This window comes from Dermacentor variabilis, chromosome 6, assembly GCF_050947875.1.
Source record: "Dermacentor variabilis isolate Ectoservices chromosome 6, ASM5094787v1, whole genome shotgun sequence".
NCBI classification, from domain to species: Eukaryota; Metazoa; Arthropoda; class Arachnida; order Ixodida; family Ixodidae; genus Dermacentor; species Dermacentor variabilis.
This window is the reverse complement of record NC_134573.1, coordinates 88,162,031-88,187,471: the sequence shown is the minus strand read 5'-3', so window position 1 is coordinate 88,187,471 and position 25,441 is coordinate 88,162,031. Positions and strand designations below refer to the sequence as shown.

The 25,441-nt window shown below is 46.6% G+C and overlaps 1 protein-coding gene across 1 annotated transcript; it reads right to left on the bottom strand.

Annotated features, from left to right (window-relative positions):
* Nucleotides 1–10,694: 10,694 nt before the first annotated feature.
* Nucleotides 10,695–25,232, bottom strand: LOC142584257 (arylamine N-acetyltransferase / N-hydroxyarylamine O-acetyltransferase-like). Its single transcript, XM_075694403.1, has 2 exons — nt 25,099–25,232; nt 10,695–12,184 (listed from the first exon to the last, which is right to left on the bottom strand). The coding sequence occupies exon 2, from the start codon at nt 11,826–11,828 to the stop codon at nt 10,932–10,934; it is 897 nt and encodes a 298-aa protein (XP_075550518.1). The 5' UTR covers nt 11,829–12,184; nt 25,099–25,232; the 3' UTR covers nt 10,695–10,931.
* Nucleotides 25,233–25,441: the final 209 nt, after the last annotated feature.

Sequence of the window (25,441 nt, the reverse complement as noted above, 5' to 3'; positions counted from 1 at the left end):
CTCTTTTTCTGGCGAAGTTCTAAAGTTTCTGATTTAATTAGCAGAGTTGGGTAATTGGGGCTTTGTCAGCAAATTATGTATGCAAGTCCTTTAGAATGTTATCGGTGTGTCTGACGAGAGGGGCAGAATTTAGGCAGCTGCCCTGGAGGAGGAGGAAAGAAAGAGAGAAGGCAGGGATGTTGGCGAAGTAGAAATGTCGCCAAGATCAAACTTAGCGAAAATTGGTGGAACGCTATGAACACGAAGTAAGGTGTATGTTAATGTATTACTGGCTTTTATAGAATATTCCTAACAATGGCTCGAAAGCGTTACATGCGGGCTAGGTTTCAAACACAGCAGTTATATAGGAGCGATATTCAAGGGATGCGTTATAACATAAGAAAGTGAAACTCTTATTGCAACTGCCCGAAAGAAACAGCTTCGCTGGAAACTGGGTTGTAATTCTGCAAGGTCGCGCACATCTGCGGTCAATTCATCTTTAGTATATTAGAAATAGTTTATGCTGATTGCACTTTGTTGTGTATAACCGCAACAGTACTTATGCCCTAACTAGCGATAAATTTGTGCTATAGACTTTTAAGTACTAAATACCGTTATTTGTTTAATTATTACAAGTGTTTCAAATATGTACGTGTATATGCGTTGTACTGCTGCTACTGCGCGGGTTCAGAGACCTCTGTTAGGCAATCGTCGCGATCGCCTTTTGTTCCTTCATCATCTTGTGATTTTATATAATTTCAAGCAATAAATTCAAACAATCGTTTGGTCTCCCATAGAGGACCACGTGTAATTGATAATCAGGTCTAAGTTTCTTAATTATAATAATAACTGACACTATACATATTCATATTTCCGGAAGATATACAAACAAATATATAACAGAACGAGAGAGAAATGGGAGGAAGTCAGACGGTTTGCTATTTGCCCTCCCCCACTCGACAAATGGTTGGTACGCCTCTGATGTTATGCTGCTCTTTGCAGGAAAACACACCAAATTAAATGAATAAAACACGCGTGTACGCCACTTTCGGCGCATATTTGCTGCTATCATACCAGAAACATCGGGGAGTCGTCGCTCGCGTTGGGTTCGACTTGTAGGCGACGAGCGAACGCGAGGGCCATCTCCATTGCGTCGCAATTGTCGCCGTCGCGCGCAAAATCACTAGCAAAGGGTTTATACTTGAGCGTGCACTCAATGCTCGGTACATGAGCGTTATTGCATTCAGCCTGCACAGGAATGCGGGCGATCAGGGCAATAAAAAAAAAAACGCAGGCGAAAGCATGGCGAAAATTAATACAGGTGATCAGGCAATATCAATCCGGTATCACAAAATCAGTCTGTGTAATTCAGCCTTTCAAAATGTCTTCCGGCTTTTTGGCACCATCAATACCTTAAGGTTTGATGGTGCCAAAAGCCGGTTTACGACGCATGAGCACACTGTGCGTCTTTCTGTACTGATAGAGCAATAAAAATGTTTATTTGTGAAAATGTGTTTAACTTACCTTGCTGACTCTTTAAGCAAAAGCTGCGGACAAGAATCGTTATAGAAAAAAAATAATAACTTTTACCTTCCAAGTATTACTTAGCATCATCGTGACTTCAGTTGTCCCATGTGTGTTTAGGCTCAATGCGTTGTTAGCAAATCACCTGGACGATAGTACTTGGCGATTGCATGCCCAGATACCTAGGAAAGAAGAAAGGCATCGACTTTAACCAGAACGAAAAATAGCATTTGCTACCGTCCACTGGCGAATGGGGAAAGACAGCTTACTATTGACTCTTCGTATCCGTGGTCCGTATTAAGAAATAACTTAATATTATGGCATTTTATTGTGAGGAACAATTGTTCATTGTGTGCGCTCTATTTTTCGTGCGGTCAACCCTACCACGAAATGGCAGCTTTCCGCAAAAAATTATTCACTTGTATGTGACATTCTAGAAACCCTAACAGGTCAGGCAGGATCAGCAGGCCCTCATATACGCGCTTTTTATGTGTGGAGTGATCTGGAATATCGAGAGTGCGTGACGCCATACGACTACATATTAGACTAAAATTACGCTTCATTACAATGCCGGAAAATTCTTGCGATGAGGGGCAGCTCGAAATATATCACTGCATTACACTGCCTTGTAGTATAAGCACTGTAGGGGCGAGGGTGGGAAGTTATAGCTTATAAATCAACGAACATCATTGATGGAGCGCAACATTTTTGTGGTAGTGGGCTGGTATCGTTTTACACTTGGCACAGTCGGGTATGTTTGAGGCCCGCTTATCATGACGTCAAAGGGTCGGAGATGCTTTGTGTACTTCTGCGAATACTTGTACTTTTGAAATTACATGCACAATACGTTTTTTTAGTCTAGAGTTCAGTAACAATATTTTGTCATCTATTCACAGCAAAAGAAACAGTGATCACTAAAGTAAGACCGCTGCGTGCCTAGTTTTGCAGTAAAGGAGTTGCATGGCATAGACACAGTAGAGAGATTCACTTTCTTACGGCCAGCATTTCTGATATATGCTTGCCGTAGCTTGCGTAACATAAAACTACGCCAAGTACAAGTAATTTAAATGCTCATAGGTAAATGTTAGAAAAGTATAGACTGCAATATCTTTGCAATCATATGAAACCAACGGACTACTTAAATCAACGAAGTATGAACCCACCAAATATGTTTTGCTGAGGTTACAGGAAGAAGGACATGACAGACAGCTGAAACCTGAAAGCAGCCTGCCAATAGTCAAGTTTTTGACATACATTTTATTGCCACGTTTGACAAAGTGGACACTTTTGAAGCAATTGTGAATTTTACCAAGAGATCGCCGGGCCGGAGCTATCCTCTAGCTCGGGGCCAACTCCGACGCGGCCTATTCAAATACATGTAAAACGCAAAAACTTTTTCTGAGATAATCCCTGCACCGATTTTAATGAAATTCGTTGCATTTGAGAGAGAAAGTTAAATTCTAGCGGATGTTAGAAGCGGAATTTCGATATAGAGCATGAATTTTGTTAAAAAGATTTTCAAATATTCGACAGTTTGAAAAAAAGTAGAAGCACGAGGTTTACAAACTTGTAGCTCTGCATCAAGAACAGGTATCGCGGTTCTGTAAACGGCATCCATTAGATCATTCAAAGCGGACAAATTCGATATGTCATTTTACATCTTACGTGAATTTGTTACGTTGTTTATAAGGGTTCTGCAAAACCTGTATTTCCATATTACTAAACTATTTGATATTCATATGTAACATATTAATTTTGTCCGCTTTAGATGCACTATTAGATACAATTCCCAGAATTGTATTATCCTTTTTCGTTGTTGAGTTACAGAGTTGTAAACTTGATAGTTTCGTTTTTCGAAAATTTTCGGTGTTTGCCAATATTTAATAAAATAATTGACAATCTAACTCGAAAATTTGAGACCAACAGTGACTAGATTTTAAGTTTTCCTTTTAAATGCAACAAACCTCGTCAAATTCGGTGCTGTGGTTGCCGAGAAAAACGAATTCTCCTTTTGGACGTATTTAGATAGGAGCACCGGAGCTAAAGCTTCCTCTTATATGCTTCGCGGAAAGAAAAGGAATCGGCTTTCAATTCTTTGCAGTCTAGCAACCTTGCGCCGCTCGTGTAATGCGAAGCGCGAGCTTTGCGCGCGGTAAGTCAGCTTTTCCGTAGACAATCGAACGTTGCTGCGGCTACTGCGTAACGAAATTGTTCGGATCGAGCGACGCCACCAGATGCAGCCCACTCCGACCGAGACGCGGCCAGCGTGTGCCAGCGGTGGCCCGCCGTACTTCTTTTCGATCTGGCCCTACGAAGACCGCGCGTTCCTGCGCGGCCTGTACAAAAAGTTCGCCTGCACAAAGGTTCACCTCATGGTGCAGATCATGAAGGCGGTCCCTGGTCCCCCCTGGAACTGCAGCCACTGGCGCATGTGGCAAAACATGGCCCGTCAGGTACGTTCCTCGCTGAAATGGCAAGTGACTCCCAAGAAAATGGAGGAGTTCTTCTGGGACGTGATCGCCGAGGGCACCGACCACTGCGACGTGACAGAAAGGCTGGACGCCCTGATATTTGGGGACGGCGTTTCGCCGGCCAGCTCGACCGAAGAGAGCAGTGCGCTTGGCATATCGATGGTGACTGAAGACGACAGTGCGTCGGCGGAAGAGTATTACGAAGGAGAGAGCGACGATACTTGTGAGGACGATGAGCAGGTTGTCGACGATGACGACGACGCAGACTACAAGGTGCGTCCTGCGAAGGTGGCTCGCGTTGTGTCGGAACGCGTTAAGCGGGACCGGAAGTGTGCCAAGCTGCACGCCGTTCCCGAAGACCAGCAACGTCCAGCGCACCAGGCTCCGGACTCGGCTGGCGGTGAGAAGACGGTAGTAGGCAAAGTAGTGGCTGGCTCTGATTCCGGCGTCGGTTTCATACGTGAGTCCGTACCGTCAGAAGTCTGCATTTTGAAGCACGCAGATGGCAATAACTGCGAGGGCGACGCGTTTGTGCGGCGGCAATCGTACGCGTCCAGCCAAGTTGCTGGCAGCGGAGGTGGCGGCCGTGAAGAGGACGACGACACAGAGGTGTATGGGGAACAAGTCCCTCACTGCTTGGCTCATCCATGCGGCGCTGGCGATGGAACGAGCCCGGCGCTCGACCGCGATCGTCCGGCGCCCGTTGAGTCGGGGCGTCCGTCGCCGGTATGCGACAGCGCGAACGGCACCGCAGATGTTTCCACGTCCGGTTCGCAGCTGCATTGCATCTTTGGGAGGGTGAGGCGGGACGACGACGATCTTCCGCTGTGCTGTTATGCCAGTGGACCAGGATTTTCTGTCTCGACGGCGCGCTGCGTCAGCGGCGATGAGCCGAAGCCGATGCCCGACGACGGTCTACCTAGGAGCGACGTTGCCGCCGGAACTGTGTCTCCCGGCTTATCAGTCCAGCTGCCGGACCCCGAAGTGAACCGTGCGACTGCAAAGTTTGTCGACGAGGAGGTGCTGTGTAAGCCGACGTGCGTCGACGTGGCGGTGCAGTGCGAAATGGATTCGAGGCGCGTAGCCGAGATGATGCACAGGGAGCATCTGCTGCGCATGGAAGTCTTGCGGCAGCATAGGGATGTGCTCATGAAGAAGCTCGGTGACATGTAATCACATGACATGTAATCGGTGACCCTCATGTGTGCCTTGTTTGCTGGAAGCTGTCATCCTTGTAACGCCTCTGTTTAACACGCGTGGGAGTAAAACTTTTTTTTTTGTCAAGCTCGTTTGTGCGAGGTGGCCGCCTCCACACTGAAAGATATTGGGCGCAGTCTAGTCTCACTCATCAGATTAATACTGAAACATATTAGACACGGTGGAGTCACTACCGTATGAGTGTTTCATTTTGTCAGCCACTACTACGGTGCTGCGTGTTTGTTTTTGTGGAACAAAAGTTGTGTTTGTCTAGTCTCGTTATGACGCTCATGTCAATTGTGTTAGATTTCGGTCAGGAACAGTTGACTACACCAAGGAGCAAGAGAATAAATATAAAATATATGTATAAAAAGCATTGTTATTACACATGCCGCCAGAACTGCAGCTTAACCCCACTTGAACACCGCAGTGCATTTTCTGCTCCTAGATCGTCATATAAATAAGGATTTTCGCGACAGTCGATCGTACTTGTCAAGCTTTCGTTCATATTTGTACAATCACGAACGAATGAAACGCGAACAGAGGAACGCGTGGCTTTCACTGGGCTTTAGGCACATGCTGCGCAGTTAGGTTAAATTACGAGTTTCGCGGCTTCGAGTCTTGCTCACAGTTCTCGACGTCGTTCACCTTATCAGATATTCGTTATGCTGGCAGAGCGCTACAATGCTCTGCTCGTTACTGCTCGCCGGCAACAGTGTATGCGCTAAAAGGGGATTGTTTTCTTTTTAATTTTCTTTTCGCGTAAAACAACGCTCTGAGCGACTGCCGAACATTGCAGGCAGGCAGACGCTTCCAGCGCCTGACGGCCTGATTTCTGAATGCTGATAAGATGAGTGACGGTCGATAACATGTGCGCAGGACTCGAACCCTGCCGCGCGCCGTTGTACGTGACGCAGGGGAGGGGTGAGAGCAATAAGCGGAAGGGAGCCCTCCCGAGTCGAGCGGCAAAGCCGACCGCCCGAAATCTGCTGCGGGACTGTTAGATGGTGATATGTACCGAAAGCCACGCGTTCTGTTGTTCGCTTCTCATTGCGTTGTGACAGTGTATTTTTTCGGTCGGTAGTTCCTCGCATCTGCTTTCCTTAAAAGACTACACTTCATTTATTTTAGAGCGCAGCTCTTTGGCGTCCGTTCCTGGGTTTCGCGTCGTCGTCGTCGTCGGCGTCGTCGTCGGCCTCGTAACCAGCTCCGCCCCCCTTTCATCCCCCCAGCGCTAGCAGCGACCGACTGATACCGCTGGATGCCGCTGACGCCGCTAGAGAGTCAAGATAACGTGACTGCATAGAACACCGTCGCCGCCATGCAGAAAGAGTATCAGTCAAAGGCATCAGTCAGTCGCTGCTATCTCTTCCCTCCTCCTTTTATCGTGTTGTCCGCTTGCTGCGCGCGCTTCTGCCCCCATCGTTTGCCGCTGGGTGTACACGCCGCCCCCCTCCGCTTCCGCTTACTGCTGGTTGCTCTCGACGGCGGCGATGAGCCTCCGCTTCGGCGGCGCGAACTGCAGGGTCTTCTCGGCGGCGGCGATGAGCTTCTGCTTCAGCCTCGCTTACTGCTGGTTGCTCTCGACGGCGGCAATGAGCCTCCGCTTCGGCGGCGCGAACGGCAGGGTCTTCTCGGCGGCGGCGCTTAGCCTCTGCTTCCCCCACGGCTGTGACAACCTCGCGAGGCACTTGTATAGATCTCGTCTTTGAGAATCAAGCATTGGTGTACCAAGTCGAACATATATCAGTCTATTTCTCCGACCACAAAGCTTCCTTCATGACTGTCAAGAACTGTTAGTGGAGTCTTTGTTAAAGGAATACGTGTGAAAAATAAAAAAAAAAATTCTGTGATAGCGCATACATGTGTTGCTCGATTTCTTTGCCTCAATCTATCCAAAAGGTGAAACAGCTTATTTGCTGCGCTCAAATTTCGCATTAGGAAGTAACGTAATCGTCGGTAATTTTTTTTTGCACTTGTGTTGAAGTGCCCTTCCGCTGATGAAAACTGCACTGTCTAGTGGTATAGCTAACATAGTGTTTCACATTTTGTTTTGTTTGGCTGAAAACGTTTAGTAGGAACCGTTCACGCCAAGGCTCGCCTCCAAATCAATTGTAGCAGGATGGTACCAATCAATCATCTATCACTGCAGTTTTCCGTCCAATAAGTTATTCCACGCTGTTTTCTTTTTGCTTGTTTCATGTGCGAGTGAAATAAAGTTTGTTGTCTGGAATTTGGAGGTAGCTATTTTGACAGCAGTTGAGTAAGCAGTCGATTGGTCTGCCGTATTTTAAGGTGACGCTTCGTAGGTGGATGCAACGCTGACCTTACAATTAAACACCATAGGACACGTAAGGAAAATGACGCGGAATAACAATTATACGCACCGCTGTATGACGTTACGTTGGTCTAACGTGGCTTACTATACAGCCCGTGTCATGTGTGGCAGTTGCAGCATGACTCGTGCAAAGCTAAATAAATACTAAATACTAAATAAATACTAAATAAAAACTCGCAGCAATATTTCTCCGCCGAACTATTACGTTAATGATACTCCCCTAGAGGTCGATGAGCAAAACGTGAACAAGGTGAACGCAGGAGCCAACGTTTCGACAAGTGCACTTGTCTTCTTCAAGGCGACGTACGCTTTCCTCGCCACGGTAAATATAGGTGGGGTTCTTCTAAAGGGTAGAGGGTGTGAGGCGGGAGGGTGCAGAAACGAGGGAAGGTGTGCTAGCGTTATGAAACATCGTTCGAGCGCACAAATGAACACGGACGAGAAGAGAAAAACAACACGAACGCCGGTAGTCACTGCTAAAAAGTTGACAAGAGTAGAGGAAGGGTTTGCACATAAAGGAAGAGGAGAGAAAGGGCCCAATGTACTAGAAAGTATATCGCTAAGTATGGACAGCTGGGCTAGTTGGTTGTAATTTTCACTGCTAAAACGTTGACAAGGGTAGAGGAAGGGTTTGCACATGAAGGAGGAGGGGAGAAAGGGCCCAATGTACTATCACAACCAACTAGCCCAGCTGTCCATACTTAGGAAGGTGTGTTAGCGTGTCGAATTGAGAGTAAAGGAATGCTGTGCGCAAGGCCAAAGCCTCACGCCCTCTCCCCTTTAGAAGAACCCCACCTATATATACTGTGGCGAGGAAAGCGTACGTCGCCTTGAAGAAGACAAGTCCACTTGTCGAAACGTTGGCTCCTGCGTTCACCTTGTTCACGTTTTGCCCATCGTCTTAAATTTCCATCTCCCGCATTCCCCGTGTTTCCCCTAGAGGTCATAACCTCCTATAAATACCTAGGCGTCCACACAACCTCGTCACTTTCCTGGTCGTTGCACATCGATAAGGTAATGAACAACACTAACCGCATGCTAGGTTATCTTCGCCGAAATTCTTCTTCTGCTCCTACATCGTTAAAATTAATCTGATACAATTAAAACATTTATTAGGAGTAAAACGGAGTACTGCTCATCCATCTAGGACCCGCAACTCGAAACCCTTATTCAATCTCTTGAACTAATCCAAAACGATGCCGCGCGTTTCATTCATAGAAATTACAACTGTACATCAAGCGAAACTAGACTCCCCTTCCACATACAATGAAATCACGAAGTATTACCTTCTTAATCGCAGGGTTTACAGTGTGCCGCATCCTAAACTAAACAGGGCTCAGGCACTTACATTACGCTTACTACAGACTGGTACTTATCCTTGCCCACGGAGACTGAACATGTTTTATCCAGAGACGTATACAGAGCCTTATTGCCAAGATTGTGGTGCTTTAGCCACGCTCGAACACATGCTCTGGTCTTGCGAAAGTATTGAAGACTCGGCGATCAAGGATGCGTCCAGGTGGGAGGCTGCGCTTCGCAGCCCGGTCATGGATGAACAATTCTGGGCTGTCCAGCAGGCTCACGACGTGGCCGTGAGGCTTGGCCTTCCGGTCCCGACGTGGGAGCGGCCCGCTTAGTGATTAATTATCACTACTTGCAGGACCAAATAAAGTTTTCCTTCCTTCCTTCCTTCCTTCAAGCGAAACGGCCATGAAAAATTCTTCGCTATTTGCTACTCTCTCAGCCCGGTGTAAGTGCTTTCGCCTTGCTTTATTTCATGAACTATATTAGCACAACTCCTACCTGCGCGATAATCTTATGTCATCTCCTACCTACAGTTCCTCTCGCACTGATCATAGCCGTAAGGTTGGAATCATTCAATGCCGCACCAGAACCTGTGGCGAATGATTAATTCCTAGGACTTCTCAGGAATGGAACCACCTTACCTGCGTAGTTGTTGCAATCAAGGACAACTCAAAGTTTCGTTCCGCCTTATCAGACATTATCACTTCCGAATACAACTAACTAATCAATTTTGCTGTAATAACTAATAATTTTTGCGGCTTTGTTATTTACTTCTGTATGTTTCTTACCACTCCCCTCTGTAATAATTCCGTCTTGAAGGTACAATAAAATAAAAAGAAAAATAAATCATTAGTTCCCGTTATGGGACTGCAGCAACTTGCTCTGGCATACATCTGGTCACAATACAAGACCTGTGCTCATGTGTACGCTGAAGAATCCGTGTCACCAAAGGCATCGACAGCAGCTGTGGCGATACCCACCCAGCGGTTGACTCTAAGTTTCGTTTTAGACCATAATTCTACATCAACCGCTGCAGAGCTTGTGACCATTCGGTAAGCGATTCGCCACATCTGCGGGGTAGAACCTCAAGAGCGGTGCATCTTCATGGACTCGATACCAGCACGGTAAATTTTGGGATGCTTCCTGCACCACACCGCCTATAAGGCTCTGGCACTGCAGACCGCCTTGCCCTTTTCATGCACTTAAGGAAAAGACCACCCAATAGTGTTCCAATGGATCCTGGGACACTGTGGGCTCAATGGTAATGAGACGGCCGATACTCAGGAAGGCGTGCCCTCAGCAATGGCCTGCGAACCGCCTGCCGTCCTCTATACTGGACATCAAGTGCCTCCTGTCAGAATTAATGAGGAGTGCGACAAGAAGATACTGGGACCACCTAGACGCTCGCCACGTCCGACTTGATGATGACTTCAGACTTGATGCCGCTATTCATTTTTCTGTTCCGCGTGGAATCCCACGCCCTAATGCATACCTGATACACAGACTCCCTTTAGGCGTCGCTTTACGCGCAGGTACTTGCAGATCATTGGACTGGTGGACTCCCCGGACTGTTCAGCGTGCGGCGTTGTTGAGACTACAGACCATGTACTTGCGGTGTGCCCTGTGTATGCGCGCGATAGACTAACACTGGCAGCTACCTTGCGACCTTTGGACAGCAGACCACTATCGGTGGACCTCCTGATAGGCGCATGCATGATGAGTGTGGGGCACACGATAGAGGCAATGCGTTATTTTTCACGCTTCTTAGGCGACATGGCCCTGGACTCGAGCTTTTAATGGTAACACTTATGCGATCTGTTCTTTCATCTCGTTGCTCCCATCATAATCACCCCCATTGTGACCCCTTTCTTCTCTTCTTCCCCTTCCCTCTCACACAGTAGCAGACCAGATACTCCACTTCCCGGCCGACCTCTCTGCCTTTTCCAGTCAATAAACTTCTTTCTCTGGGCTCGCTATGCCATCCTATACTATATTTATCGTGCACGCAACAAGCATCTGGTATGTATACATATTTATCGCACAAAAGTTGTTTCCGCTATCTCTTTTTCTGTTATACAGAGAAAATAATTTTCGTCACCGCGACAAGAACGCTGCAGTTATCCCTCCGGCCAAATCGGTTCCTTCAGAAAGGGGTTCTGGCCCAGCCTCGAATTCTCCAGCAGGCCTCGCAAGCGAACACGCAGTGGCGCTACGTCGTCCGCCGCGTTCAGGTTCAGCCCGAACTCGTCTCGTAGAATCTCGAGGATGTCGTTCTCGTCCCGCATCACACGCTTCTCGACGACGCCCCGTATCGGCGACCAGCGCACGAACCGGTCGTTGATGAGCCGCAGCCAACAGCCGTCGTCCCGGGGCGATCGGCGTCCCACCAAGAGGAAGCGCCGCAACGAGCTGTCCGGGTGGGTCGACGTGTACCAGTTGAGCATGCGGAAGTCGAGCCAGTCGAGGTCGTACGGCTCGACGACGCAGAAGGCCTTCCAGCCGCCGTCGTTCGTGGGCACCGCGACCTCGACGGCCTCCGTCGCGTCCAAGCTGCGCAGGCGGAACGGAGTCGCGTCGCCTTCCAGGGGCAGCGCCCGGTGCAGACCGCACTCCGGCATGCCGACGTCCACGATGTAGCGCCGGCCGTCAGTCAGCTCGACCAGCAGCACCATGTGGGAGAGGCGCGTGCGCTTGTCCGAGTCGTCGGGAGTCCAGACACGCACGCGGGCCGCTCGCAGGCGCACGCTGTAGCCGAGAGCCAGCAGCAGGCGGGCGAAGAGAGAGTTGAGCTCGTGGCAGCAGCCTCCGCGGCCGCGCTCCATCACCTTGCCGAGTACGGCCTCAGCGTCGAGGCTGATGCGTCGTTCCAGCAGCACGTCCAGATTCTCGAAGGTGGCGCGCTCTAGGTGCTCCCTGATCAGTCGATCGAGGTAGTCCAAGGTGGGCTCGGAGGACTTGGAAACTCCCAGGTGCCGGAGGTAGCTCTGGGCTCTTTCATCGGAGAGCGGCTCCATCGTTGGCGTCTGTCTTTCGGGAATACGTCGTTGGTACTGCGGTGACAAACTTGTTTCTGCTCTTGCGTCCAAACACTGGGTTATATTTCCGAGCTTGTTGCTGTTATTTCTCAGTGTACTGGCAGAACGCAGTATGGGGTATCGGCCGTGAATTCCGAGCGCTAAACAAGACCGCGCGCGGCCACTGTATATCTTTCAGATACAGCAAGCGTGCAAAGAAGGCAGTATTGCCTGAACGCCGGGCTGATATAATTATACGTTGTATACGCGAACCGCCACGTCCGTCGTTTCCTTGTAAGTTATCTGCTTCTCTTAAAGTTTGCGAGAGGTTCCCTTCGAAAAGCCGTTTCGTCAGACTGCAAAAAAAAAAAAAAAAAGACGCGAAAAAGAGTGGTCATTCTCAATTTTCTCGTCACAATGACCAAAACACTTTCTCGTAGCGACATCGACAGCGTTGTACGTTATGCAAAAAAAAGAACAAAGAAATTCAGAGTATCATCAGATCAAAATTAGAGTACGCGTCGGTCTTATGGGACCCGTTCATAAAGAAGGACATTTACCAGCTTGAGATGGTGCAAAGGAAAGCGATTAGGTTTATTTATAACAAATACAGAAGGCTTGATTCACCTACGACACTAATGAAAACAAATAACATCCAACTACTACAAGTACGTAGGAAAATGTCCCGTTTGTTGTTCCTGCATAACCTTTTAGCACATAAACTAAACATTTCGCATCCCACAGAACTTAAACAGTTATCGTCTAGACGAACACACCACACAGGAAGTCATTTACTGGAACCAATTTTTGCAAGAACTGAAACATTCAAACACAGTTTTTCCCGAGGACCGTTTCCGACTGGAACTGTCTTCCAGGGGCCATCTTCCAGTGCCCTAATTTTGTTAAAGCTCTAGAAGAGCATTTGTTTGAGTGAATGAGTGCTGTATATGTGCGTATGCGTATATATATGACTGAATATGTATATGTTGTAGATATATTTTTCTGCTTGTCTATTAGCGGCAATCTGTTAAAGTGCCGTTCTTTCTTTCTCTTTTTCCTTTTTTATGTCACAGTGTATTTACATGCCTTGTATAGCCCCTCCTGCATGGGCCATAACTGTTGGCCTGCAGTATTCTGAAATAAATAAATAAAATAAATAAACTGTGATAGCATCAGCTTTCATTTTCGAGTAACGCTTAGAATGTTTCACACGCGGAGCTTTACCTTGACGTAAGCTTAAAAGCTATAGCGCAAAAACATTTTCGTTTTATTATCGTAGAAGGCAAGTCATACGAAGATGAGAAAGCTGCTCCACGTACAAATGAGATCTGAAAAACAAAAGGGAATCTGCAGGGCGGGCAAAAAGAAAGAAAGAAGCACGGATCACAAAAGGACAGGCGTGGACACATACAAGAAAGAGAACAAGAAGAAAAAAGACATGAAATAACCTTGTAAGGCATATCATCTTGAGGCGGTTGTTAAATGTGCTGTCAACGTATTTCAACGTATATTTCAGTAAGTCATTTTCATCTGCTCTGCCATGAACTTCATTTACATGAACTCGACGCTTACGGGTCGAGTCAGAAGGCTCAGTCCGACCCAAGCGTGTTTGCATGCATTCTACCAAGTGAAGTCAAAGCACTATGTGCAGACAGGCTGACCGAGCACACGTCAGCGCTCCCTTGGCCTGATCACCCGACGGCCTGCTCCCGAGACGCCGAATCTACTCTACTTTATTGGTTTCATGCACACGTGACTTTTCGCAAAACTCGTAGTCGTGCACCCCGCATTATTTTGTATAACGCCAATCCTGGATGTAGGCGTCAATAACCTAAAAAATGGCGATCATTTATACACCGGCTACGTGGAGGCTACGTATACATCCCCTAAGTGGAGCCAATGTATGTGCTACAAAAGGCAAAGTGAGTCTATAGAGTAACTATATGTGCAAAAGCGTTACTGTACGGACCTATACTGCTTGCGTATTATGGCTATCATTTTTTTCTTCTTGTCTACCACAGCTTTTGTGAAATTTTAAAACTGAGCATTGTGTCATTTTGGTGGTGAATTGCGGTTTCCGGGGCAGGTGTTCTGTAGGACTTTTTTGCCTTTTCGCCGGCTACCCAGGCAACGGTAAATTACTTTTCTTTGTTTCTAGTTTCCCGAAATAAAATTAAAACTTACTAACTCTACCCGACAATGATGATGGTGATTATTTATTGGCATCCCCTTTTGGAACGGGGATGGGAGAAATCGTCACGTAGCCTGCTTGACTTACTCAAGTGTGTTATTAATTCTGTTTTTCCTAGCATTCTCTTACACATATCTTTAATCTTTTCTATCTACCTTGTACCACTGCCCATGCATGTGATGGATCTGGTTGTATCAGTCTATTCCCTGTTTCTTTTTTTTTTCGCCAATTCTCTAAACCTATTTTGCTTGTCTCGACTGCTGACCATTGATACTTCCGTCTACTTTTCTACTTTAAGTCCAAGCACTTCTGGAAGTCGTAGTTTACGTACTGGTCTCGCTAAGTTAATCCCTTAGCATTCCATTAGGATGTGCTGAGTGGTCTCCGGATTTTTGCTGCATCATACACAGGCCTCGTATAATTGCGAATATTTGCTTTGGTGTGCTTTTGTCTTTAGTAGTGACAAAGCGTCGACCCTAAAGATAATCTCGACACATGCCCACTAAAGCAATCACTGCAGATTCCCGGCACCTGATTTTGCTACCACTTTTCAGTGTCTGCTCCAAGGCGACGGAGCAAAGCGAAGGGTTGTTTCTGCCAGAACTCCTCGTTAATCCTCGTTTTTCTTATTTTGATCCCATCGAGATGCGGCCACCGCAGTCGGGATTTGATCCTGTAACAACGGGCTTAGCAGCGCCACAGGAAAGCCACTACGCTACCACGGTGGGCGTTGGGCTGCTGAGTTCGAAGTCCTGGTTTCAATTTGCGCTGCAAAAATGATTGTGAACCACGTACTGAGTGCACGTTAAAGAACGCTAAATGTTCAAAAATTCAACCTGAGACCCCTCCCAACTCACTTTTCATATACATATGCTGTAACTCATATAGCAGTGCGTTGTGCTGAGACGTCAAAGGATAGATATAATTTGTCCGCAAACATCTCACCGCTTGTGGCTTACCGGGTTACAGGAAATGTGTACAGCACCAACAACACCGGCAGTGACATCATGCGACCCAGATTTGAAGCAGAGAGCACGAAAATCTAATACGACAGTCACCTACCAAATTTTACTTGACTCTGGTGTGAACTTGACTGGTAGCGACCTAATCATTAACGAGTAGGCCTTTTGTGATCTTCCATTGGCAGAAATACTCGCACGACAGGAAAATGTTTCATGCACATTGTAGTTGTACAAAGCGCTCCAAGATGTTGTTACCGGCTCTGCTATGCTAGATTAACCCCATAACCCCGTGCTATACTGCCGTCTACGGCTCCGGTAAACAGGTAATCCGCTAACGGCAAGAAGCTAACGGAGAAGCGGCGATGATCCAATAAAAAAATTTTGATATGCGCATTCAAGGAGCGCGCATGTGCAAAGGCAATTCGTACCCGCAAGTGAGCGAAGGACGGCACCAGTTCAATGAATAGCCACCTCAGCTTTCCAATAATATGACAACTACTGCCTACGCGATCCAATACTTGTGTGTGCAATGCAAGTTGCAGCTTTTCGTGAAGATGGGAAAACGGGGTAAAAACTATACAGCAGTTTAATAAAGAGAGGAGTTGAATATTTCACGACGATGACGGGGGTTGATAGGTTTGTTGGCGTGTGGCGCCGCTGACAACGTTTATCAATGGCAAGATTTCTGCAATAATTTTTGAATACAAAGGTCCATCTATCATCGAATACTTGTGGCAAATGGTAATAAAGGTCATAGAATTGCAATTGTTTGTCAACATTGTCGAAATGCAACCACCGTTATGACGCGTTAGGTTTTTTATTCTATTTACGCATGAATAGTGTGCGGGTTTTAGTATTATATCTGCGCATTATTCAGTGGTGAAATGTCGGCAGGGTGTTTCTTTCAACAATAAACGACACTGCGCATTATACTATCCTTGGCGTTTTTATATCCTAAGCGTCATAGCACCCGTTTTCTTGACCAACACGCAGTTTGTCTATATGGGCGGGGGCGATTTTTTTTTTCGGAAATCGAACGAACCCTTCAGTCGCGTCTGCGTGCGTTCGAACAGAGCAAACTTCGAATGCGTCAAGCACGCGCATACAGTATCGTATAACTGAAAACACCATGAACGCGCTCGTTGCCAGCTGCGGCACATGGAACGAGGAAGGCTATACCGTTGCCTAGCTATATGCGTAGTGCGCGCCGATGGACGCGCCACTCGTGGCGGCCTTGCGCAGAACACACGGGAGAGGAGCCAGTCGCGCGCCGTAGTTTGTTGTGTCGTTGACGGTGCTTCTCTGTCTTATTCACGCTTTAGAGCAATATAGGCAACACCATTCGCACATGTGGGGTGGCCAAAGCTTCAAGGAATGTCGAAGAACTGTTGCACGGTGCGGTGCTGAAATACTGGCGAAAACGTGCCGGCGATACGGTTCTAATCATTCCCGCAAAGCCTCATCAGAGGGAGCAACAGTAGCAAGAATGGATCGTCGCTTCGTCGGGAAATTTGTTGTTCTCGGCCTTTCCTTTGTCTCGTCGGTGTCTTTTTTTTTTACTCGATCATAGTTAGACACGTAAGCGACGAAGTTCGTCTGCAGTGCAAACGGCATTTCGTTCAAGTTTGGAATGCGGTTTGCCGCTTATATTGTTTTCCGCATCTTTACCGCGTTGCACTAGCTAGACAGCACGACTGCACGAGCGTGTTGTGTTGTATGTCAAGCTACTGATGTTTGAAAGAACTGAAATTGCTGGTTTTATGCGGCCCGGTAAATCCTCGCACCAGCTGTCGCCCACTTCATGCCTTTACATCTATTTTATGCGTGGCTTCGCACATGTTTAACTGTTGCTAGTTGCTTTATGCATAACTCTTGATGATTATTTAGCTGCGAGGTTTTCACCCTGCCTCGTTTGTAAAGGGTATAAATCACGCTGTGTCTTATCGGAATGATACCAAGGAAGTGCTTCTTTAACAGCTTTATTCTTTTCGCCCGAGGGCATCTTAGATATTGTGTTTTTTAATGTGTTTATAAGATAGGTAGTTCAGGACGAGAATTGCTAATAGTTGCTGCATATGGTATTTTTGTTCCATTTCTCGCTGAAAAGTTCGCATCGCGTTTGGGAAGTCAACGCATCTCGATGCTGCCCGAGCAGACTTAACACGTCGAGCGACTTCTTTGTTTCACAACGTAGTCCCTCTTGCATGGGCATTTTGTACTCAACTGAATTCTTTCTTATTATGCTTGCGCTGCAGAGGACTAGACCCGGCCTTGCCGCCAGCGCTCAGCTTCTTTGACTGGCGCTGCACTGCCTTTAAATATATAATGTAGCACCTCTCTCTAGTAATATAAAAAAGTACTGAAAACTTAGACTTTAGCTTTGTACGTTTCCAAGTAGCTCCCTTAGGGACCTTAATATTGGAAACTCTGCAGCGGGAACTGCAGTTCATCGGCGTATGCAGCAGAATCGCATCGGCGGTACAGCACTAACACGCGCTTTTATTAACCCGTGCGTTTAGGGATTTCGTTGACTAGTGTACGCGTTTCCATCAAGAAATTCGCAATTACGCTTCTTGAGGCGACTTCGACTGCACTTATTCGGCGATGTCACATGTATTCATCGGCAGAAAAATCACAACGCATAGGCAGACATCGCACCGTGCGGATTTGTTTGATGTAAGTCTGCACAAACGACGGGTGCTAATTATTGTTGTACAGAAACAGCACTACGGCAAGGGTAGAATTAAAACAAACAATCGAGAGATCGCAATACTCAACAAAATTTATCGGCTAGTTAACATGAGCTCCACTTCACGTACATGGGGTTCATGGCGTTTGGCAGCGGGACGCACCTGGCACGTATGTGGACCATGCTGTCCCAAACACCGGTAACGTCGTTTCCATACCCGCTCCCACAGCGGTCAGCGTCTTCCCTACAACTTTCATCGCAGAGGCAGCAGCCTGGCACCAGAACAAAGGAGAAATCGCAGCCGCGAACTTCAGCAACCCTTGCTGCAAAGGGTTGTCGTCTGCTACTGCTCCCGCGCATACTGTTGAAAGCGCCCGCTAGGTGGCTATCAGTGGCGCCTCTATAGGCGGTGCACGAGGCGTATAGCAAGCGAGTACCCTACGTTGTAGATGAGGCGAGGATTAGTTTCGTCGAAACGTGTCGGAGCGTCAAATCTACTACACGTCTTCACGTGGGCAACGTAGCGCTAAGTCTGTGTCGTTCTTGAGCAACGTAGTATGCTGTAGTTCTCTTCCGCGTACAAGCCTCCATTGGCTGAATGCTTGCTGAAACTCGCACATAAGGACCATTTCCACTCCGATGTATGCATCTCCATTATACACTTCTCTTGGTAAAGACGAACGACAGCGCGGCGGATTTGTGCGCAATGTACGTTTGCGTTAGGTAACTCCGACATCATCACACAGCTCTAAACTGCTGCGTGTGCTGCATCGGTTCCTCGGGTCCTTCCGTTATGCGGACAACTACGTCCATCCTAGCTCATTGCCGGACCATTTCCTCATCTTCGGCTTGAGCCGACTTTCTTACCAGAACGTCGTTGTACGCATTCAAACACAAAATTAACAGGAACGCCAATGCATTTCTCCGCAAAGTTCTGAAATTAATATCTCAAAACCGGTGTCATCCTGACAATTATTTCCAAGTAGATCAGCCTTGCGAACTCGCCTGCTAGAATTTGCAAATTGCAATATGCGCCATAACATAGTTGCACAGCTAGGTAGTATTGCCAGTAATTAGCCAATTATGCATTTCATTGTGTGTGTCTCTGTGTGTGTGTGTGTGTGCGTGTGTGTGTGTGTGCGTGTGTGTGCGCGCCAAAAGTGTACGCCCCTTCGAGCAGACAATCTCATAAACTAGAACTGTGATATGTGCCACAGGCAACCTTTAAGAATTATTGAAGGTGTTCGCTGAAACACCTTGTATAAGCCGATTCGTCACATATATGCGGGTTGTCTCCAGTGGCTTATGAGCGCCGGCGTGTAAGACGACCGCAGCCCATTTATTTAACCTAAAGGCCCAGCTTGGGCATTACATAGGAAGGGGGGAGAACAAGCGATATACAAAGGTATAAGCAACGTGCATGTATGTCGAATGTCATTATATGAAGATGTGCATGCTATGCAACCTTTACATCACTTCTCATTCGGCAACATCATACGCCAATATTTCTTACATTATAGAAACAATAATCTTACATCCTCTGACATCTTAAGAAGTGCAGGAAGAAATGTTAATGTTAATAATTTCCGAATGTTTCATTACGTGCCTGTGTGAATATAATATGGTCAGTTATGTCGGCTATATTACTTGGGAGATGATTTCATTCCGAAATGGCTAAGTGCAGACATGAAAACTGCAATATTTTAGTACGTGGAAATGGTTGTTCGACCTTAAATTCGTGATGGATTCGTGGGAATTTCCTTTTGGCTGGTAAGATGTTTGCCTGAGAGAAGATATTTGGGTGATGAAAAAGCTGATGGAACAAAGTTAGCTGAGATATCTTTCTTCTAGTCTGCAATGTGATGAGTCCTATAGGCCATGTTTTATTTTGGCGATGCTTGAATGTTGTGAATAGTTATCAGTAATAAATCGCGCTGCCTTGTTCTGCAAAGATTCTAATTTGTTAACAAGATGCGTTTGGTGCGGGTTCCATATAGATGAGGCATACCCAAGCTTTGAACGAAGTACGGTGGTATATGCAAGAAGCTTGGTATCACTATGTCTGACGAAGGGTTCGACGAATGAAGCCAAGAGATTTGCTTGCAGCAGAAACAATACAACCCACATGATTACCCACAACCCACAAAGTCGGAGAAAGATGAACATCTAGATATTTAAATGATTCTGCAGTTTCTAGAGCCTCACCATGAAGAAACTATGTGTGTTTCCTAATTTCACTGCAAGTAGTAAATCTCGTAAGTTTAGTTTTCGAGGTATTTCCGCTCATTTGCCTGTCATAGCACCAGCTTTCAATCCTGTTCAAGTCATTTTGTAATTTATCCCAGTCAGGCTTACATTTTAGTGGCCGACACAGAACGCAGTCGTCGACATATAACCGGATTTCCGAGTCTATACCCTGATAAATATAATTTATATAAATTAAATATAGAGTGGGGGGTCCCAAAACGGAACCTTGAGGCACACCGGACTGAACAGGCGGAAATGACGAACGGACATTATTAATTACGACAGCTTCTCGTCTGTTGCTTAAATATTCGTTAACCGAGTTTATTACTTTTTCGTCAAATTTAATCAGCTTCATATTATATCTGAGGTGTTTATGAGCCACACGGTCAAAGGTTTTAGCAAAATCTATAAATATGGCGTCAGTTTGTGTAAGTTCATGAAGGTTAAGGTGAATATCTGTAGTTATTTCAAGAAGCTGGTATTCACATGAACGGCATCGTTGAAAACCGTGCTCGTTTATGCAGTACATGGTTGCTAGCGATGTACTGCATGATTTGAGAGGATAACACGTGTTCAAATAGTTTGCGTACAACATACGTAAGGGATAGAGGCCTATAGATTGTTAGCTTGTTTTTGTCGCTGGTTTTATATATTGGTATCACATGTGCCAATTTCCAGTCGTCTGGAATTTCGGCGCTGTCGAGAGACTGTTGAAACAACAGCGTAAGTATAAGAGCAGAATTGTGCTTTGTCATTTTTAGTAGCTTAGTACAAATACTGTCAGGACCAAGACTAGAAAACGATGGTAAACGCTCAATAGCTTTCACAATACCGTCCCTTGTCAAAGTTATACATGCCGTAAATGGAGAACTATCACAAAACTGTGTTAACATATCTAGGGGCTCTTCGTCATTAAATACACTACAAAAGAATAAATTAAACCGATCAGCAACATCCATGATATCAATTGCAGCACCAGACTCAGTGTCAAAAGCAGGTAACTATTTTGTCAGTGCGGGAGAAATGACCTTCCAAAATTTTTTTGGATGTGTTTTTAGAAATTGCGAAATGTCCTTGTTGAAAAACTTATATTTGCCAGCCTCAATATGTAATGCACATTCATTAGAAAACGATGAATATTCTGACTTAGTTTCAACAGATTTTACGCTTCTTGCTTTTCGAAACAAGCGTTTAATATCGCTTAATCTCTCCAGTAAAGCATGGCTTGTCTGCTGTTTCATAGATCCATGTATTTGGAATGTATCTCTCCCGCAGTTTTAACAAGTCGTCACGAGACTGAATCCAGTTTTCTTGCAATGAACAGTTTTCATACTTTTGCATGAATGACAGCGAAAATACAAACAGCTCAGAGTTGAAGTTTTCGGAATCTGCTTTATGTAGTCATAAATCTTTTTTTTTCGTGGTTTCTTCACGGTTTGCGTTTTAAAGGTACAATGTATGACACGATGGTCACTGATATACTGTGGTACATCTACGGTAGCACGTTCGGGGTGTGTTGTTAGAAGCAAATCAAGAATAGCATTGTGTCGCATAGGGATTTCGATAAGTTGAGACAAATGAAAACATTCTGAAAGGTCAACAAAATCTGCACAATCGCGTGTCTGGCGCGTGCTAGGGGATATTAAAGCAGATCACTCTGTGCCTGGAAAGTTAAAATCACTGGCCAAAATTATGGGAGAGTTCTTATATTCGGATTGGGCGGAGCCTAATACAGACTGTAGTTCCTCAGAAAAATCTTGCAGAGAATCAGATGGCCTATAGCATGGTCCGATAACCAAAGTTATAGCTAATAAATAGCGTGAAACCGAAATAGCTTCAAGAATGCTGTCAATAGGAAAGGGTTTTACTTTTATATGCTTTCTTACGGCAATAGAACACCACCTCCTTTTCTATCCACAGGGTCTTTACGAAAAACAGTGAATAAATTTGAAATTTGTAACTCGGAATTGCTAACTTCAGGAGTTAACCGCGTTTCCGTTCCGATTATAACATCTGCATTACAAGCGTGAATGAGGGAAGTAAGCTGATCTTGTTTGTTAAGGATGCTACAAAAGTTGGCGGAAATTATAGAAAATGTAGGTGTCCCACTGTCTTTCTGCGCGTGGCGACCACGTCATGGGTTTGCATTTCGCTGGAAATGTTCCACAACCCTGCCCTCGGAATGCTGGTACCGATATAATTTCCTGCCTAGCTTTAGCTTATCGAAAGATAGCTTAAACTTTTCATCGGGCTGACAATTCGCTCGAGCAAAGTCGCCAAGCTGTTTGCGCACGAATTGTATTCGAGGTGAAAAGTCCTCATCTATCCAAACATTTAATTTTGAAACATTTAGCTTGTAGGAATTAGCCAGAATACTGCATTTTGTCTTGTAGTGTAGAAACTTCACCATTACTGACCGGTCCTGCCCTTGCCTGCGAGATCCAATGCGACGTGCACGTTCAATATCCGTTACCTCGAGGCCAAGATGATCTCTGCAGAAGCTTTCAATGACAACTTGAGAAGCCTCGTAGTCTTCTTTCTCTGCCTCGGGCAAGCCTTTGAAGATCAAATTTTTTCTGCGCATGCGATTGTTGATGTCATCAACGAGTTCAACTATGTTAGGTTCAACATCCCGCCTATCAGAAAAGGATGAAAGATCGCTTTTGATGTCATCGACACCTTTTTTGCCTTCGGGTAACGCTGTGGCACTTTCCAAAGAATCGTCTAGCACAGCTTCCACTTTCGAAAGGCGTTTCTTAAAGGGAAGCTGAAGAGTCTGTCGAATTCAATAAGACGCTCATATACAGATGTGGGAACCTTATGAACCATGCAGGTAAAATTTTGGAGGGATTTTTCACTTTAGAACGACGTAATCGTCGGTTAAAATTGAGCTGTAGCTCCGCCCCCCATCGAGAGCCGCGCCCTGCTGCTGACGCTCACGATGCGAGCGGAGACCGGAAACCGCGCCGTAGTGACGTCAGCACTGGTGTTTCGTTCCTTCGCAGTCTCTGCGACCGTGCCTGAACCTGCTTATTACTGCGTGCGTGCCGTCCTAATCTATTTCGCTCGACCCTACATTCCTTTGTTTGTGTGTATGTAGGTTGGTAGTTGACGTGCGCAGCATCAATTGAACTTGCAGGCCGATCATGCCGCCGTTCTGTGCAGCCTACGGTTGCACGAACACCAGCGGCCGCGACGACTTTCCATTAGTTCCCACAAGACAAGAAGCTTTCAGCTAAGTGGGAGGCTGCTGGGAAGCGAAAGAACTTCAAGCGCTCAAGAACAACAGTGCTGTGCTCTAACCACTTCCGTGACGAAGATTACTACCAGAGTTTATCAATAATGCATGCTTTGGGTTCTCCTTCGTGTTAGCCCGGAACGGAAGGTGCATGTTCATCTCCCACCCTCGACGCAGGTTTCATCGCCAAGCGCCGCGAATTTTCTGTTCGCACGTGTGTTGTGAAACAGCCTGCATGCAGCTACCATAACGCAGTGCAAGTGTGACGTTTGCAGGTGTTGGAAAGCCGGCTCACGCCAGGACGCTTCGCTCCCCCTTCTCTCGCGCACGTAGAAAAACCGACTATCTCACGTAGCCGACGGAATTCGCCGGTTACAAGTAGCGTGCGGATGGCGCGCTGATGAAGGTTCACGTGCTACAACAGCCGGTAAACTATTCCCGCGTTTAAACCGTCTGGGTAGATTGCCGACAGCTTTAGGGCAGCGCACAAATGCCGAAGATCGCATCACCGCTTACGTCCTACGAGGAGGCATGCAGGCACATAACACTACAGTTGTTTGCCCGGAAACGTACTCACTGGGTCGATGGGTGCAGCTTAGCAAAAAACATACTCGCCAAAGAACATTTCCAACACAAGGAGATGCTAACACTTCGCCTTCGCGTGGAAAGCACTGCTTGCACCAGCATTTTTTGCTTCTTGGAGAAGCCGGCTCTTCGCAATCGGCTCGTACATGTAGGGAGTAAAGTATGAACACCATACAAGTGATCTTGCATGCGACAGCGACCAGCGAGGCGATGGCTGTCGCGTTCACTAGTCGCCTACAAGCCGAACTTCGCGCGAGCGATGGCTTTGAGCGACGACTTCCCGGTATGAGGGCAGCAATACACACGCCGAAACTAGCGTGACGCGTACTTTATCAATTTAAGCCGATGTATTTTACTGTAAAAAGGAGCATAAAATATTTCTGAAGGTCTTGCACTAGGTTCTTATTCTTGCAGGTATTTATTGTTGCATTTGAGTTATCTACATCCAGTTCCGGTTTCGCACTTTTGGCTAGTCGCTCATAGAACTTCCGGACGACGAGCGACAATTTCTAGATTTATAGAAACGAGCGATCGAGCGATAACACCGAGCGATCTGTTCAAGCGACGGCCTCTTCTGTCGCTCGAAGCCGTCGCTGTCGCGCGCAAAGTCGCTCTCGTGGGGTTCGGACTTAACGCCGAACTCCTCAGAGAAACGCAAACTCTCGAAATTTTGTGTGACCGTCTCAGCAAAACAGCACCAAACTATACCTTGCACCGTGCTTGATGTGTAGCGGCAGGAGTCGGTCCGGACGAACACCATTGTTGACGTCACGAGGCACCCGACCAATCGCACGCGGAAACGAGGCGCGCGAGCTGCCTTGAGTCTGCTGCTGCACTTTTCGTCGAAATAAAATCTGTTTGCGCTTTCTTTCGCTCAATTTCGATGCGATATTCGAATTCAGAGGGTTGAAAACCATGACGTACTGCTCTTCACTCATTTTTTCTAGAAAAGCTTTGAGATTCCCTTTAAGGTGAGTTATACCGGATGACATGTCCTTAATCTTACTGCTAATTTCCTTTTGAAAATTTTCAAGTGCAGATTCGGCGTCCTTTAGGGCATCAAGAAACTTGTCTATCTTGTCAGGGCCGGCATTGACTTGAATGTCACCGCAGAAGATTAGGAGCCGCAGAAAAGATAGGAACAATCAGTCTCCCTCTCGGGCACCATGTAGCAAATAAACGAGCAGCTCCATGAAAACGAAGCCTTTCACTACAGTCCCACTGTAGTCGTTGGCTATGGCTACCTATCCGCGCTCGATATGTGACAATGCCAACAGCCATACTGTACATAGGCACTGGGCTTGGGATTTGCGGCGTGCACTGAGGTACAGTTTACAACGCTAAGAACTTGCACTTACCTATAAAAAGCAGAAGAACGATGTTCAGCGCTTTTCACAACTGCCGCCAATCCGAACGATGCGCTTTCCGCAGGGCCCTTTTATAGCTGATCGCCGCCAGCACGTACCGAATCAGGTATCACGTGAGCCAGAAGTCGACGCAAGCGCCGTCCGTAGCGATCACAGTAGACAGCTGGGTCGATGCACCGTGGTTTACGATGCGCTGATCACAGCCGCAGTGCGAAGCTCGTGGCCCGAGATCCCAACAGGTTCAGCAGCGACGTCGATGGTGTCGCTATAAAAGGCAGAAGAGCGATGTTTAGCGCTTCTCACAAACGCCGCAAATCCACATCACCCCCGCTTT